At 44.3% G+C, this 17,433-nt stretch overlaps 1 protein-coding gene across 1 annotated transcript in view; it reads left to right on the forward strand.

The window, feature by feature from the left end:
- The first annotated feature begins 1,706 nt into the window (after positions 1-1,706).
- IGFBPL1 (insulin like growth factor binding protein like 1) overlaps positions 1,707-17,433 on the forward strand; it is a 71,141-nt gene continuing 55,414 nt past the window's right edge. Inside the window, exon 1 of the mRNA XM_020791353.3 lies at positions 1,707-2,384. Coding sequence (XP_020647012.3) covers positions 1,913-2,384 — 472 coding nt within the window. The 5' untranslated portion in view covers positions 1,707-1,912. The remainder of the gene's footprint in view (positions 2,385-17,433) is intronic.

Below are 17,433 nucleotides of genomic sequence, written 5' to 3' on the forward strand. Positions count from 1 at the left end.
CCCTTGTGGATCACTGTTTTTTCCTAACAGCAGCAGCAAAGAAAGAAAGAAAGCTTTATTCAGTTCTCAGCTGCAAGTTGCAGCTTGAAAGTTTCACCCATTTCCCAGGACTTCCTAAACATTTGGGAAAACATCTGGTTAATTTTACCTTTGCTACCTTGTCTACACACCTATGCCCTCCGGTGTGCTGATCTCAGGAGAAAAAATTCCATTACCACTACACCAAAAGTGGTCACAGCTGGGCTTAGCACTGGGTAGAGTGAAGCAACTCCCTCAGGCACCAGATGCTGGGGATAGCAAAGCTACTCTTACGGGTAATAAGAGGCCATCTCCCATTGCCAGCATTGTAATAAGATTAAATGGTCCTTTCTGCTACTGCATGTCAAATTAAGACGGGCAACGTCTTGTCCTTTGTCTCAGGCAGCAAAATATCTTGGGCTCTTCCTGACAGTGGAGGAGATGGTTCACAGCCACTGGAACCAGAATATACACTCTTCCTTCTCAAAGATTTCCTTTGCAGAGACAGTGGGGATGGGGGCTAAGTTTTTGGGGACTAAATCATGAACAATCACCAATGAACATGGAAGGGAGGGGGGGAAACACCATGCGAACAGTGTATATGAGCTAGCATCCTGCCGCAGTACCAGCAACAAAAGTTATTTGGTCCTAGGGCACAATTTACACATCACAATAATGCCACATCAATATGAATTAAGAGGCTTACAAATACTTGCTTCCTTTTCTTCCGGAGTTAACATATAGGAATAAACCAAGAAACCCCAGCTGGATGTTGCTGCAGAGGAAGAAAAAAAAACTTGAAACACCAACTAATTTAACCCAGACCGAGAGGTGACTTTGTGAAACCACAGGACTGGGAGACTGTTAAATGGATGTGCACTCCTTTTCTTTGTCTGCTTTTTGCTTCATTTCTGAGGAAAATGACGACAAATAACATTCCCGAAGAGCTGCACATGACTAAAGGTGCTTTAATTTGAAAAGATGTTTCAAATTGGATATATGTGCACTATTTTACAAGACAAATATCCCAATATGTTGCAATATATTTGCCTGATGCAACTGTTCATTTTGAGCCTAAATCTGTATAAGGGGTTTTGTGTGGCCAGTTTTTCAGCGCAGTACAATTTGGCATCAGCCCCAGAAACTAGTCCTACAATCCCAGAATCCTTCCAATGAGGAAAGAAAGAAAGAGAGGAAGAAATCTTTTAAGCCCCTGGTCAACCCTAAACATCTGGCCACACAGACAGCTGTGTATGTTCAGCGGACACACCTTCAGAGCTCAGGGATTCCGGAAACCGCCCTCCAAAAAAAAGTAACGTTTCGAAGTTCTGTACTTCTCTGCGGACCACCTGTTTTAAATCCATCCCTGCTCTCTTTCTGTTTCTCTTCAGTTGTTGGTGCTGTAACTCCCACTTCACAGCGATTCACTTGAGACCTGTGACTGAGGGGGGGGGGGGCTGGGATTAAAAGCAAAAGCAAAGCACAGAGCTGGGAAAAGTTCTCTTTTTTTGGACTACAACTCCCAGAATCCCTTTGCCCGCCTTACTCTTGGCTCCAAGCTCCGCGAAAATACCCTCCTCAGAGCCTGAAGTCTGCCCACTCCCGACATGCTAAGGAAGTGGGGGGAGGGCTTTTTTGCCTCGCTGCCCGGTGCCTCAGGAAGCGGCGCCCTTCAGAAGATTAGCACTCCTTCCAGAACGGCAGCAAGCTCCCCAAGGGAGCCAGCGAGCCAGCAAGCGGGCGGTGCGGAGGCGTGGCCGTGGGAAGGGCGGCTTCTCGGCTCCTTTTTGCCTCTCCCGCCACTGCCGGAGTTGTCGTCCCTCTCAGACGGCTGCTCTTTCCCGCGCTCCGGACGCCCGCCTCGCCCTGCTCCGCTCCGCTCCGCTCCCGAAGGATGCCTGCCGCCCGGGGTTGGGCGCCGCTGGCGCTGTGGGCGCTGTGCGCGCTGTGCTGGGCTTCCCCTAGAGGCGCGCGGGGCTCGGCTTGCGCTCCCTGCCGGCCCGACGCCTGCCCGCCGGTGCGGTGCGCGGCGCCCGAGCTGACGGGGCGGGACGAGTGCGGCTGCTGCGAGCGGTGCCTCAGCGCCGAGGGGGAGCGGTGTGGCGGCACGAAGGGAGCCCGCTGCGGCCCGGGGCTAGTCTGCGTGAGCCAGCGCCCGGCCCAGCCGCCCCAGGCTGAGGAGGCAGCCGCCGCGGGAGAAGACGAGGAGGGCACCGGGCGCTGCGTCTGCAAGGAGGACGGCGCCGTCTGCGGCTCCGACGGCCGCTCCTACAGCAGCGTTTGCGCCCTCCACCTGCACAGCTGGCGCGCCGTCCACGCCGGCCGGGAGCGCGTCCGGAAGACCCACGACGGCGAGTGCAAGCTCGGTAAGCCCGAAGGTGGGTGGGCGGGTGGAAGCGCACGCAGGAAAAGCCGGAGGGAAGACCAGCACAAGACGCGAGTTCTCTGGATGTTCGCCCAACTTTCTCAGCCTCACTTAGGAGGCATGATGTTCTTTTCAGTGACTGGTTCAGAGTTGACCAGTTCTTGATCTGAACAAACACCCTCCAAGCGCTCAGGGGGACTGCCTGCTAGAAGTGCTGGACTACAAATCCCATCGCCGTGGCGAAGGGATTTGTAGTCCTGCACTTCTGGGCAAACGCTCCGGGGGTTCCTGCCAGAAAGGCTGGATTACAAATCCCATTGCCGCGGCAAAGGAGAACAATTGACAGTGTAGTCCAGCTGCAACAAACGGGGGTCGGGTTAATGGGACAAGGAGTCAGGACGTAGAGACACAGACTAGAATTCGCCAACTCGCCGCCCAAAGCTTTGTTTTGAATTCCCGAAAGAACCTATAATAAAAACAAAAAGCCTATATGAGGAGGTGTGCTGTTCCGGTAATGCTTTCTCCCAAGTTCACTAACTTTCTAATACCATAACACTGGACTTCAAGGTGTCTATGGAGAACATTTCCTTGGAATTCAAGTTATCTTCCAGATAAATGATTTTAGAATTTGGAGTAGTAAATTATTAGATTTTATTCCCCCCCCTTCTTTTCTTTCTTTCAGAAAATACAAATTCAATAGTGACTATGCACAATATACATTGAACTTTTCCCACCCGTGCCACCTTCACCCTTGGGACTAGGTGACCAGTAATATCAATTGATACTCCTTTTTACCCCATACCTCTCCAAAAATACATTGATTCTTTTGCTGGGATATAGGCTTTCCCCTTCGAAAAGACATACTCCAAGTACAAATTCCATACATCTTTGAAATCATTAGACTTTACCATTCCTCTTCTTATTTTCATTTCACGTGTTAATTTATCATTCATTGCTAAGCTTTCTTAGATTTTATCCCCTTCAAATGGTAACTATAATTTCTTCTCTTACCCTCTTAGTCTGCAGTGTTGTAACACTTTTGGGTGGAGTCTCATGAAATGGCAACGGGTTTATGTCTGAGTAGTGATGAAACAGAAGGTGGCAATGAAGTGTGAGACTGGGCTGATAAGGTCAAAAATATGAAACTTTAAAAATACTTTCAGAGCCCTATAAAACTTTTTAACATCCTTTGGTAGTTTCAGTCTGTGGTGGTTCATCACAGCTAACATTTATCCCTGAAAAGGTTAAATGCCAATGTCAATCACATAATAATGACCATCAAATCGGAGTCCATCTGGGTATCAAGGTATATGTCATTTTCTGGCTCTTGTCTATTCACCAGAAACATTGAGGTGTCATAGTTATTCAATCTGGTCTCCTAGCTGGAGAGCCTTCCTCCTCAGCATAATGTTTTTAAAACACATTTTAAAAGGAGCCTATTGCATTCAACTCCTTTTGATTTGAGAAGAAGAAAGAGATGGAGCAGGCAAATGATAAGGTGTGTACAGCTCTGGGCAGAACTGGTCCACATAGACAAACAAAGCAGACAATCTTCTGGGACGTTAAAAATCCTAGATTACCTATCACACTTACGTAAATTGCCTATCACACTTACGTAAATACCTCCACTCTTGGAGGGTAGAATACAGGGGCAGCTTACCAGTTCATGTTCTGTCTGTCTGAATTCCAAGGGATCGAACGAAGAAGAATTTTTTGTACGTTTTTCATCTCTGCACTCCAGGACAGAGACACTGTGGAAAAGAGGAGAAAGTAAAGAAGTGATGGATGTTAACATGACAGTAATGAAACAGGGTCCAAATCAAGTCTTCTCTTGCTCATATACAGGGCACTCTAATGCATCGTTACCTAGGTGTAAATCACACTATTCATGGAAACCACACTGGGTAAAATTAATATTGTAGTCCTAATTTTCAGTGTTTATACGAGTTGTCCTGTAGTAAGACAACAAGGGAAAGATTTTAATCTGATTATCCACCACACTAAGCACAAGCACCGTCTTGTCCTGGTTGTGACTTTAGATACATGTAGGATATGAAAGAAATGAGTGGTGTCATGTGATATTTTGCTTTTTTTCTTTGTAAGTGACAATAGAGCTTTTTGGAGGAAGAGGAGGAGGACATAAATTGAATACTGAAGATGCTGAGGGTTATGGTCCTTTTTACTGGTTAGCACAGATTACAGAATAGTGTGTGTTCTCGAAAGAGTGAGAATTTCAAAGAAGCAAAGTGTCCTGGAGAAAAGGTGGGGTCTAATAGGAAGGATAAAGAGGATATGGTTGTAGGATGAGGAGTGTTTTACCTGTTTTACATGGCGATAGTCTACTTTACAGCTCATTCTCATTTCAGGAGAATATTTGTACCTAACAAAGACTTCAGGGTGGTGAATCTTTGGCCCTCCAGCTGTTTTGGGTTACATTTCCCATGGTTCTTTCTAATTGGCCATGCTGGCTACAGCTTCTGGGAATTAGGTCAAAACATCTGGAGAACCATACAGTAGGTTTAGGAAACTGTGGTTTAGGAAACAGAATCCTAGTTTACTGTAATCAGGTTCACCTTTCATGGTTAAGAGACATGGGGAAAGGACTTGCAGTGGTGCCATTGTGAATGGTACAGTAGGTGCCTACCTGGAGGTCAGGTTTTGCTGTAGACATGTTTAGGAGGGCATTGTGCAGTCTTGAGTCTTGAAGTCACTTGAAATTGGTTTTAATTAATTAATTGGAATTAATTGTCCGGTAATAATATGAAGTCTAATTTACTCTGGGAGATGACAGCCTTAGTCAGCCTCTGGCACTTTTCATTTGCAAAGTTTGGGAAAGTTACTTTCAGGGATTACAGATCCCAGGATCCTATCACCACTAGGAGGAGGGCTGGGAATTGTAGTCCAAAACAAGAACATTTCCAAGCTCTGCTTTTGTTCACATAGAAGTTCCAGAGTGACATCTTTCCTTCTGATGGAGACTTTGATGAGCCATTATTCTAAGGTCTTCAGTGTGTGCGCAGCCCATTTCAGTAGATGCAGTGGGGTCTTGACTTAAGAACGGCTCGAGTTAAGAACATTTTGACTTAAGAACCATTCTCATAGGAAAATATTGACTTGACTTACATACTTAGATTTGAGTTAAGAACTGAAAAAAAACCACGTGGGAGGCAGGGAAAGTGCAAAATGTGAACTTTCAGTTAACTGTTGGCCAGTGAAAAGGGTGCCTGTCTGCTTCCTCACTCCTCCCAGCGTTTAGAGAGTGGATTGGGAGTCTTCAGACTGCCTGGACTGTATTTTCCCTGCCTTCCCTGAACCTTTCTTGACCTAAGAAAAAAAGAAACAAAATATCCCCCTCTAGTGGTCGAAGGCGGAATAGCAGCTTCCCATTAGTTTCTATGGACGGAAAAGAGCAGATACGGATCAAATGGTTTTCAATGCATTCCTATGGGAAATGCAGATTTGACCTGAGAACTTTTTGACTTGAGAACCGCCTTCCAATACGGATTAAGTTCTCAAGTCAAGACCCCACTGTACAGAGACACACTCCATGTTCTGTGGCTTGACTGTCTAAACCAGTGGTTCTCAACCTTGGGTCCCCAGATGTTCTTGAACTGCAGCTCCCAGAAGCCCTTGCCAGCACAGCTAGTGAAGAAGGCTTCTGGGAGTTGCAGTTGAAGAACATCTGGGGACCCAAGGTTGGGAACCACTGATCTAAACAGTGACTCCTAAAAGTCCCACTTTCTTCTAATTCTAGCTTAGAGGTGGACGGTACTATTCCAGAATTTACAGTATTTGAGCCGGGCAATCAAATGCTTTCTGCTCTAGGCCATCTCATTTCCCAAATAGCTAACACACACCAAGATGGGACCAGCAGAGCTGACTTCTGTGAGGAGCACAAGAATGTCCTGAGGACAGGAGTCCTACCTTTCTGCTAAAATCAGGTACTTCCTGCAATTGTGAATGGCAGCACCCAGTTGAGACTTTGGATGCTGCCATCTGGGCAGGATATAACTAGAGACGGCTGCCAGTCGCTGAACAGCAGTTGTCTCAGGAAACAAGAGCACCCCACACCATGTTGAAATCAAGAGCTGTGTGCCTGTTCCACTTGGCTACGGTATCATTTCCTGACAGTACCAATGATGGGGTGGACCCAGGGCCTGCAGGCTTGACAAGCCAAAACTTGTTGATTAGGTCATTTGCTGCTGCCACCACCCCAGGCTCCCCTGTTCACTCAGAGCTTCGTTTCTATCCCCATATTAGCTGCTGGGTGGGGGTGAATTTTCCTGGCATGTATATTGTTATGAGTTATCCTGGTTGTGCCGAAAGCAGAAGGAGAAGAAGACTGAATATGAGGTGTATTGACTTAATGAGGAACTACAACTTTGAGTTTACAGGACCTGAGCTGAATTGCTAGGACCTTTTGGAGGTCACTAATTCATAAGCTGGAGGTGACTTTTCGGCACCTAACGACAACGTCCTTGTTGCAGTGCAAAGTATTGAGAGATGGTTTCATTTTAAAAGTGTAATTAAGATGCTTTAGCTATGCAAAGCACTTTTAAAAGACATAAATAACAGACACCAACAGATCCAGATATTTGTCTATATCCAATGAATGGGGTTAGATGTAGTCCTTGAAAAACTGTGATTAAAAATACACCTTCTTCTTAGTCTTTAGAGTGCCAAAGACTCTGCACATTTTTGAACATTCTTTGGAAATACCTTTATGAGGATTGTCATAATGAGCTCCTGTACTTCAGAAATGAACCCTCATATTCCAGCAGGTGTCTTCTAATTTCAGGATCAGTTTATTTTATTTTATTTTTTTTTAATTTTCTTTTTATTATTACTATTATTATTATTATTTATAAAATCCATCCATGCTTATTTAACGTGTCACCTGGGTTCAGCTTATAATCTTATAATCATTTGTTAATAGTACAATACATATTAAGCTCTTAATCTACACATGCTTCTAACCATTGATAAAACAAGTTCCATGTTTGATAATATTCTGCATCTTCCTTTCCTTTGATTTTCAGTGTCATTCTATCCATTTCGGCACAGTCCAATATCTTTTTAATTATTTCTTGATCTGTAGGTGTTTCTTCATTTTTCCAGTATCATCAGTTTATTTTCTTGATCAACAGTGGTTGAGGAAATGTAAACATGGTTTGTTAAGCCATTGGACTGTAATGTCTCAACTGACAAGCCAGGAAGTCTGAACTGTGATTAGCCAGCAAAGAGTGATCAGAAACTATTATTTCAAATGGAAATGGAAATAGTGGAAGACAAAAGTACAGTCAACCCTCGACTTACAAATGGCCCTAGTTACAAACATTTCGACATACAAACTGCTCTGATAGAAAAATATTGACTCGACTTGCAAACTTAGATTCGAGTTACGAACCAAAAAAAGTGAGGGAGGTGAGGAAAGCATGAAATTTGAACTTTCAGTTAACTGTTGCCAGTGAAGAGGGTGCCTGTCTGCTTTCTTGCTCTTCCCAGCGTTTTGAGAGTGGATTTGGAGACAGTCTTCAGACTGCCTGGTACTGCCTGGTACATTGCTATAGGGACTGTATTTTTATTTTTTGTCTTTAAGTCTACTAATTGCTCCTTATTTCTGTGTTTTTGTTTTTGTTTTTAAAATGTGACCCTTTGGACAGCTGCTGGCCTAGTCATACTTTTCTACATTAGTCACTTACTGTTGCACATAAACAGCTGAAAAGAGGAGACAAGTCTGTTCAAGTTTATAACAGTTCTTCTGCCTGGATACCATGAGGCAGTGCTACGTTTAACAGCTATTTAGATGAGTTAGCAAATAATCTTCAAAACCCTTTAAGGAACTTCTGGTATTTTAAGTGGAAGTTTATAATAGCAGGGATTTTAAAACTAAACACTAGAATCTCTTGTAGGAATCAGATTTTAAAGCGCATGCATCTACTTATAATGTAACTTTATAGGAAATTATTGCGTCTCACATTTCTATTGCTTTCTCTTCTCCAAAGGAGGATATATTCCTGTGACAGGAAAAGTCAGCTTTGTTTTTGCAACATATATCAGCAGTGTGCCTCCTGGAGCCTTGTTCCTAAAGATTTTTTGAGCTCTGTGATAACTAGGGAAATGTTTAAATAGGAGAACATTATGTCTTTCTATTTATTTGAAACATTTTTATCTGGCTTTTCTATCTCTGTTAGTGTCTGAGGCTGCTAACAGGATCAAAAAAATTTCCTGCCTGTTTGGTTTAAATCCAAAATCTAAAAACAAAATGCTGTTTACAATAATAGAATTTTTAAAAATGGAATTAAAGTCTGGTGAAATTAGAAGCCCTCTGGCAGCCAGATGAAAATAGAACATAATATGATGCTGGATACCACGTCAACTCCTATTCCTGTTTAAGTGCCTTCAACCATTGAATGGGGAAAGCCTTTCAGCCTGAGGACCAAATTCAGTTTCAATTTTCTCAGGATCTACATGTAAATAGTGGGTGGGCATGTCCAAAGGCAAAAAAGGGGAGACCTAAAATACCTTCATATTTTAGCTGAAAGCTCTTGTTGCATATAACAAAGCCTAAGGGGAGACATGTTTTTCTTTTAGAATAGGAAGTCCCCAGTATAAACGCCAGGAATGGATCATGGCCATCTAAGGAACACGGAGATTCCAGCAGGGTGAGATGCAGCCTGGGAATGTGTAGCTCCACAATATTTTAGAGGAGGGGACAGAACTAAGTACCTCTCAAGAGAGAGAAATTCTGTAAACTTGCTGTCAGCAGTGGAACCAGCACTAATGCAGTGGGAAGAACACCCTCCCAGTGGGCCTAATGTGGCCAATGGAGGGTCTGAGTCCTTGACCTCTCCTGACTAATGGAGTGAGTCTCTGTTGTCTCTGATCACTGACCGGAGACCATGGGAGTGTTCATTTTCATTTTGAGCCAGCCGCCGCATGTGAGAAAGGGGAAGGAGGAACCAGATTAGCCAAGGTAGGGAGCCATCCAACATCTGTAATGCTTTGCTCTTCTGTTCTCTTCTTCAGACTAGAAAGAGGAAAGAACAACACTTGGTTTTTGGCCAGTGGTTGAGGAGGTGAGGCAGGAATTCCGGCTGTTTCTTCAGCCAGAAAGCCAGGAAAGGCAGGAGGAGTGGCTGCACGCTTAACATCAGGGGGCATGTCTGTCCTCCCTGTGCCTACTGGGAGCAATGGTGAGCTGTGTAGTTCAGGTGGAAGTTTCCACCGTATCTACAGCCAAGGGGCCACTTGGTGCTTCCCCCAGAGGCAGCTCTGGCCAGTTGTTGTGGCTGTTTTTCCTGCTGAGATAAATGTAGTTTAATTTTAAGCAATCCTTTCCTCAGAAAAGAACCCAGCAATGGCCCTATGGGCCTCTCCACCAAAGCACTCCATGCTGTTCCTCAGAGATATGTATTCGGAACGGCGTGAAAGGGCATCAAGTTGTTTACTTACTTACTTAATTAGATTTTTACCCCACCCCCCTAGACAAAGTCTACTCGGGGCAGCTTAAACACATGATAAAAACATCATAATATAACAAATATCTTAAAATCAATTTAATTAAAATTAAATTAAAACAGTTTTCTGTTTAATGTGTTATAATTGTATTTTTCTTTCACTGTGAAAGATGTGACACAATTTTCTGCCTTTGCTTCCAGTACCAAAATAACTTGGCTAACTTTGAATACTGTGTGCTTTTGCAGGGTATGTGTGTCTGTTCGCGCCATGCCTCATATATATTGGGTCAGCCCTATTTAGAGTAAAGTATGGCCGGTGGGGTTGCTCTGAAGAGTTATCTCACACCAGGGCCATGTGGACTAATGCTTAAGTTTAAGGTCAAGAAAGCTTTAAACAGAATTAACTCCTGTCATGCGAAAGCAATGGGCTGGTCAGAACATGGGTGGGTTTTTGGGGGTTTTTTTAGAACTACCTAGGATGCAACACCTTGCTTTGAGGAGCCCTTTTAGAGCCGCTAGACCCTGGTACAACCAATATGGGAAGAAAAGAAAAATAGGCTTTAACTATGCAAATAAATAATATATAGAAAACATTGTGTTATTTATTACTCTCTGTGTGTGTGTGTGTGTGTGTGTGTGTGTGTGTGTGTGTGTGAGATTTTTAATTAATTATTTATTTAATTAAAATATCAATTTTTCTGTCTCAGAAACTGATGAATTCGTTAAAATCACCATGGCTTCTTGACTAATATTAACCCTAGTAAATCTATGGCTCAGCAAAGATCTGAATGAGAGGGAGGAGAGATTCGGTCCAAATAAACAAAGTTGCTGTATCCGTTGAAAACAGCCTTGCCCAACCCAGGATCCTCTAGAGGCGATGGACTGCCACTCCAGCAGGGGGGACAGTGGGGAGCTGCAACCTGACACACCTGGGGAGTGCCTAGTTGAGGAAATCTGGGTGTTAGACTTAGACCTGAGAGAGCCAGGTTCAAATTCTTACTCATCCTTGGAATACACGGGGTAACCCTCCTTCCTTCTCAGTACAACCCACAACAAAAGGTTGTTGTAAAGATAACTTGAAGGGAGGGAACCAAGCATGCTGCCCTGGGGTGCATTAATATGTAAGGAGGTGGGTTAGATCTGTAATAAATAAACAAAAGAAACAATTGTCTAAATGAGCCAGTGGGTGCCTAGCATTAGGCTAGCGCTTGCCTCTTCCGCTGCCCATTCTGATGATAATGAAAGCTCAGCCTAAGAGAGGGGCATTTATGTGTCAGTAAGTACCTCATTATATCTTAACCCAAGGGCACTAATTTATTCATGTAGAATCAGGGGGCATAATATTTAACAGTCCCCTTTGGGAGTTGGGTTGTGTGTAACAGCTGCTTCTCTTTCTATTTGTTCTCATGCTGGTTTCTTTCCATTTGTTACAGGCATGTTTTAATGAGCATTGAGGGGAATGGGACAGATATAATTGTGGAGAGCTTTTTTTTTATCTTCTAGGTTTTGATTGCTGCTGTCTAGCACAGTGCTGATTTGGGGTGGGGATGGCATATTTCGAAATAATTTATTGTTCAGCAAGAAATGTCCACCCCTTTCTTGGGCATGTTCTAATTTATTTAATAGAACACTGTCCACTTGAGGCTTTAAAAAGCCCTGTGAGTACAGGAGTGATGCGGTTTCACTGCTGCCCCTACTTTCCTTTTAATCGGATCTTTTCATTAATGCCGGGTGAGCACTTTCGTGAAACAAAACCAGACCTCCTTTGTGCCCCCCCTCTCACCCTTCCGTCCTGCCACCCTCGATCAATCTTGTTTTAGGCAGGCCTTGGTAAAACGGGCGTCTCACACAGGAGATGGGGCTTTTTTCAAAAGAACCTGTGATTCCTTTGAGCTGCTCTAACCCAAGGCTTGCTTTACAATGCCCTGAATATATCAAAGCATAAATGACAGATCTCCTTTCATCCCTGGCAGTGCTTTTCACACTCTTTAATCCTCTTGCTGACTCGACCAATGGGAGATTAGCCTGGAGTTTAGCTCATTTCACTGCCAGCATTGTTAGAGTTCCATTTTCATAAATTAAATATATATTTCTCTCCCTCTTCACCCCCTCTCTCTTTTACACACACACACACACACACACACACACACACAGAGAGAGAGAGAGAGAGAGAGAGAGAGAGAGAGAGAGAGAGAGAGAGAGAGGGTGACCAACTCATAATACATTTCAGTTTTTATCCCTGCGGTATCCTTTCCTCTGTCCTGTCTTTTCTTACCAAGAGTGTTACCATGCCTGTAATCCTGGAGAGAAGAAGAGAGGTGGAATTGCTAAACATAAAATCCCTGAGGATCTTGTGTTACCCCAAAGGGAAATGATTTGGTTCTCCTTATTTTTATTCAAATGAATATGCAAAAATATGGGTAGAGGCAAAAGGACTGAGCAAACCCCTCCTCATCTGTTCAAGGCTACAAGCTCTTTGGCTGCATCTCATCTGGAAATGCACAGTTTGCACACTTCGAGACTAGTTTTTGTTACAAAGCATGCAATGTTGTGGCAACTGCAAAGTCTAGAAATTGATACAATCATGGCGTTGTTGGAAGTTGGAAGGGATCCCAAGTAAATTTCTAATACACCTCATTCACTGTTTCTCTCTCCATTCTTCTTTCAATCAAAAATGTCATCCTACCATTTAGTGGGAATATTATTTCTTGTATAATTTGAATCTGTTGGTTCAGGTCCTACCCTATGGAGCAACAGAAAGCAAGCTCACTTCACCTTTACTACAGACCTACAGGTACTAGAAGATGACAGTAATCTTTACTTCTCTAGCCAGCTCCCATCTAAATGTTTCAACTGTCCCTTTTAGGGCTTGGTTTAACATCTTTAATTTCTTCTTCGTGGCCTCTGTGAATCACACCCTGGGTGATTCGTGCCTGCGCAGAGCCTCATCAGAAGATTCTAGAGCTTCTGCGATAGCAAAAAAACACATTAAAATATGCCCCTCCCCACCTGTATAAGTACCTTGGCGCCAAGGCTCCCCTTTCAGTCTCTTTCAACCGCCATGTTGAGAGCCTCATAATTCTGCTTCTGTGAGTAAAAGAGAAAGAGAGCTTATTATTGATTCCTTCCTGTTATCAATCTTTTTTCTTTTAAACTATTAGATCAAACTCATTATCACTGGAGATTTTTCCTTTCTCCTCACTCGGCCTCTGGCCGCAGCACCCCCCCTTCAATCATCGGTTTTTCTCCTCAATTATTTCTCCTATTTATGGCCCCTTATGGGATCTTATCATCACTGCATTGTCTGTGATGATAAGATCCCACTTTCCGACGGACATGCTAAGTGCCTTTTCTGTTTGGGAGAACAACATCAAATTTGCTCCTGTACCCATTTCAAAAAATTTAAGCACAGAGTTCTTCTATCTCGCCTCTCGAGGCTAAAACTCCGACTTTGGGAACAATCCTTACAACCAGTTCAAATGGCCCAACCTCCCTTTAGGGCCACTTCCCAAACCAAAGCAATGGAAAAAGCCATTACTGAGTCATGGAAACAACGTCCATTGGCTACACCAGCTCATTCCAATTCTCCATCTACATCGTCTAAGACCTTGAAGACACACAAATCGAAATCCTCGATATCGATGTCCTCGACTTCGAAAACAACTTCTAAACGTCAGCTTCCTCCTAAACGAACTAAAGAGTCTAAGCCTACAGACATCCCACCACAACCACAAGAACTCTCTGAATCAATTTCGGTCGGATCTCCCTCAGATGATGACAGACTTCCATCCCATTAACCCTGTTCTCAGTCTCCAGAATGGGATGATAGAGTCGACCAATTAACGTCCTCTCCTCCCAGTCCACAACTTTCCATTCCTTCCAGCAATCCTTCAGTTATTCCATCGCCTGAGGATTCCCATCCCGAATGGCTCGACACCTTTCCATATTCAGTGCCATCGGATCACCCACTGATCCCTAACCAGAACCATCGACATCAACCATCTCGACAGCTCACTTAATCACATGTGATTCAAGCCCATGCTCAGCACACACATTGGGTTGCCATTTGCTCCAACCAGTGCTCTGCTCGACAGACTGCACCGACTAGTCGACTAGGTGTTTTACCCGGTTCGATAATGCCATCTAGTACTCGGCCTACCTCTCGACAACCATTGGTGTTGAAGCGGCCACATCACCGAGAGGTGGCTATACCTCAACCTGCTCCCCACTTGGTATCGAACAAACCTCGGATGGTCAAGCATATTTCATCCACACGTGAGGCTTTTGCAGCCCCAGCCTCCCGATACTTTCCTACTACAATAGATGATAGAAATCACTCTTCACGCTTGGCATCACCAGCGTCCATTTATTCTACTGCTATGCCATCTCATCAGCAACCTCCGTTTCGACATCACAGAGACACAGGCTGTGATATTGACAATCCTCGATATTCGTCCTGGTCCATGGACACTCGCTCCATTCCCTTACATCAACACAGTTCCCGTCCTCCGGTAAATCCAGGTCATCGACCCTGGCACTGTTACGATACCGAGCTCAACACCAGGATCCGTCCTTACCTATCGAGGTCCATCAACACTCAACCACCATCGTTCGATGTCGACGATCCTCGAGATCAGCAGATGTCCATGCCTCCATCTTTTTTGACTCATAACTGGCAATACTACGAAACTCAGCCTCTCGACACTGAAGTCAATCAACAGTCCATTGACTCCAGACACGACCTCGATGGCTCTGACTGTGGATCTCGGCCACAGACTTCATTGGTATTACTTACCTTTCCAGAGTTGGACATTGTTGATATCAACCTGCCATCACCAGCAGAGGATTTCCAGACCTATGCCCAACTTATGATTTGCATGGGTAAATCCCTTGATCTGCAAATCCACCGACCATCATCTATATGATCCAATCTCTAAAAATACAACCCCTCCAGTACACATACAGTATCAGTGTTGCCATCTCTCCTTAGTACTGTGCAGAGATCCTGGACAAAACTATGTCTAGGCGGATTGATAATCTCTATAAAATCCATGACTCAGGAGCCATTTTCCTCCAAAAACAACCAGCTCCAAATTCTATATTTGTCAAAGCCTCTCAATCAAGATCTCAACACCAACAATCTCTCATACCACCAAATAAAGACAGCCAACGAATAGACTCCATGGGTACATGGCGTTACTCTTCCACAGCCTTCACCATGCGAGTTGCTAATTATCAAGGAGCCATTGGAGCTTACCAACACTTCCGCTGGGAAAACATGTCCACCTTTATTGAATCTCTGCCAGAGGATAAAAAGATACTAGCTCAAACCTTCCAACAAGAAAGTCTCTCCATTGCTAAACAACAGTTGCTTTCCACCCACCACACTGTAGATGCTAGAATGGCCATTTCAATAGCCTTACTCCGTTTTTCCTGTCTCAGAATAGCCGGCTTAGCCGAAGATACTCGGGCACGTATTGAAGACATCCCCTTCGATGGAGCTGGTCTTTTCTATGCTGAAACTGATGATATGCTAGAGAACGTACAAAAGAAACGTTCAGCAACCAGACATTGGAGAGTTTACCCTTCCTACCAGCAACGTCCTCAGCAAAATCAGTGGAAACGACCTTATAACTCGTACCAGAAGTTCCAACGAGACCCTCCACAACAAACTTCTTACAATCCATATACCAAGGAGCCAAAACACAACTACAGCTTGCCACTAGGCGGAATGACTGGAAACCCAAACACCATGTTTGACGTTTGTCTGACAGAGATCACCACCCACCCCACCAACCCTGCCCTCTGGAAATGCTTACCTGCATGGGAATCAATCACCACAGATTCCTGGGTACTCTCCATCATCAAAAACAGCCACCGCATCCACTTCTTTGAACTTCCTCCAACAACACATGTTGTTACTCCTCCATCACAACCCCTGCAAGAAGAAATAACGAATTTACTTCTCAAAGATGCCATACAAACCGTCTATCAAAACAACACCGGGTTTTCTCTTGCTATTTCACCTTCCCCAAGAAAGACAGGGGAATTTTCCCTGTTCTAGATTTAAGATTATTAAACAACTACATCATCACCACAAAATTCCACATGGTTACTCTAGAGTCAGTTCTTCCCTTACTTCAAAAAAAACAACTGGTTCACCGTCATAGACTTAAGAGATGCTTACTTTCATATTGCAATACATCCCGCACACAGAAAATTCCTTCGTTTCCAACTTGGATCACAAGCATACCAATTCAAAAGACTCCCATTCGGCCTTGCAACAGCTCCGAGAGTATTCACCAAGTGCATGGTGCCAGTAGCTACCTACCTCAGACTTCAAAACATTCTCGTCTTTCCATGTAATGACAACTGGCTCCTTGTGGCACACTCCCATTGCAAAGCTTGATGAGACACCTGTTTCACCCTCACCCTTCTTCATGATCTTGATCTAACTATCAACGAATAGAAATCAAAATTAACACCTACAAAGACTATACATTATATAGGCGAGCTTATAGACTCCACAGGAGCTCGCGCGTTCCTCCCTGCAGAAAAGAGACAAAATCTCTTCACCTTAACTTCACGGCTTCACTCCGGATGCCTTGATACCTGCCTTAACGGTGCAATGAGTTCTAGGCACCATGGCCTCTATGACATCAGTTGTACAGCATGTGTGTCTCAAAATGAGATCTCTCCAATACTGGTTTCTGGCCCCATTCGATCCACTAACAGATTCTCCCCACACTCTCCTAAGAGTCACTCCAGAACTGGCCTCTCAATTTGAATGGTGACATCCCCATACCAACCTTTCTATTGGGCAACCATTCCAACAATCTCACCCGTGAATACAAGTCACTACCAATGCCAGTTGCACCAGCTGGGGGGCTCATTGCAAATCCCTCATAGTCCATGCCAAATGGTCTCACAGAGAAAAATTGCTCCACATAAACGAGGTGGAGCTACTAGCCATCATAAAGGCCTGCAAGGCATTCAGAAAGCTTCTTGTAGGAAAAATTGTACAGATCGCCACCAACAACACCACAGCGATGTATTACATCCTAAAACAAGGCGGCACCCACTCCCCAAGTCTCCTCTACCTAGTGGTCGACCTCTGGGAGTGCTGTCCGCAACATCACATCTGTCTCACAGTCTTACACATCGCTGGTCAAGACAATGATCTAGCATACTCGCTCAGCCGTACAGATGCCGAAGCTCACGAGTGGGAACTAGATCAATCAGTATTCTGCCAACTATGCTGGGAATGGGGCACACCAACTCTTGATCTCTTTGTCTCCCGAGCGAACTGGAAATGCCAACTGTATTGCTCCCGAGCAGGAATAGGAAAACATGTGTTTGTCAGCCGTTGGCCCAAGACTCTTACCTACCTTTTCCCGCCGTTCTGTCTCCTCCACAAAGTTGTCGTCCGTCTACAACAAGACAAAACCAATGCCATTGTTATAGCCCCCTGGTGGCTGAGACAGACATGGTTCCCAGTTCTCCGCAGTCTCTCATCAGACATCCACCATCTCCCCTGCCTGCCACGCCTTCTCACACAGAACAACTCCTAAGTCCTACACCCAGACTTAA

The sequence above is a fragment of the Pogona vitticeps genome, chromosome 2, assembly GCF_051106095.1.
Source record: "Pogona vitticeps strain Pit_001003342236 chromosome 2, PviZW2.1, whole genome shotgun sequence".
Classification (NCBI taxonomy): Eukaryota; Metazoa; Chordata; class Lepidosauria; order Squamata; family Agamidae; genus Pogona; species Pogona vitticeps.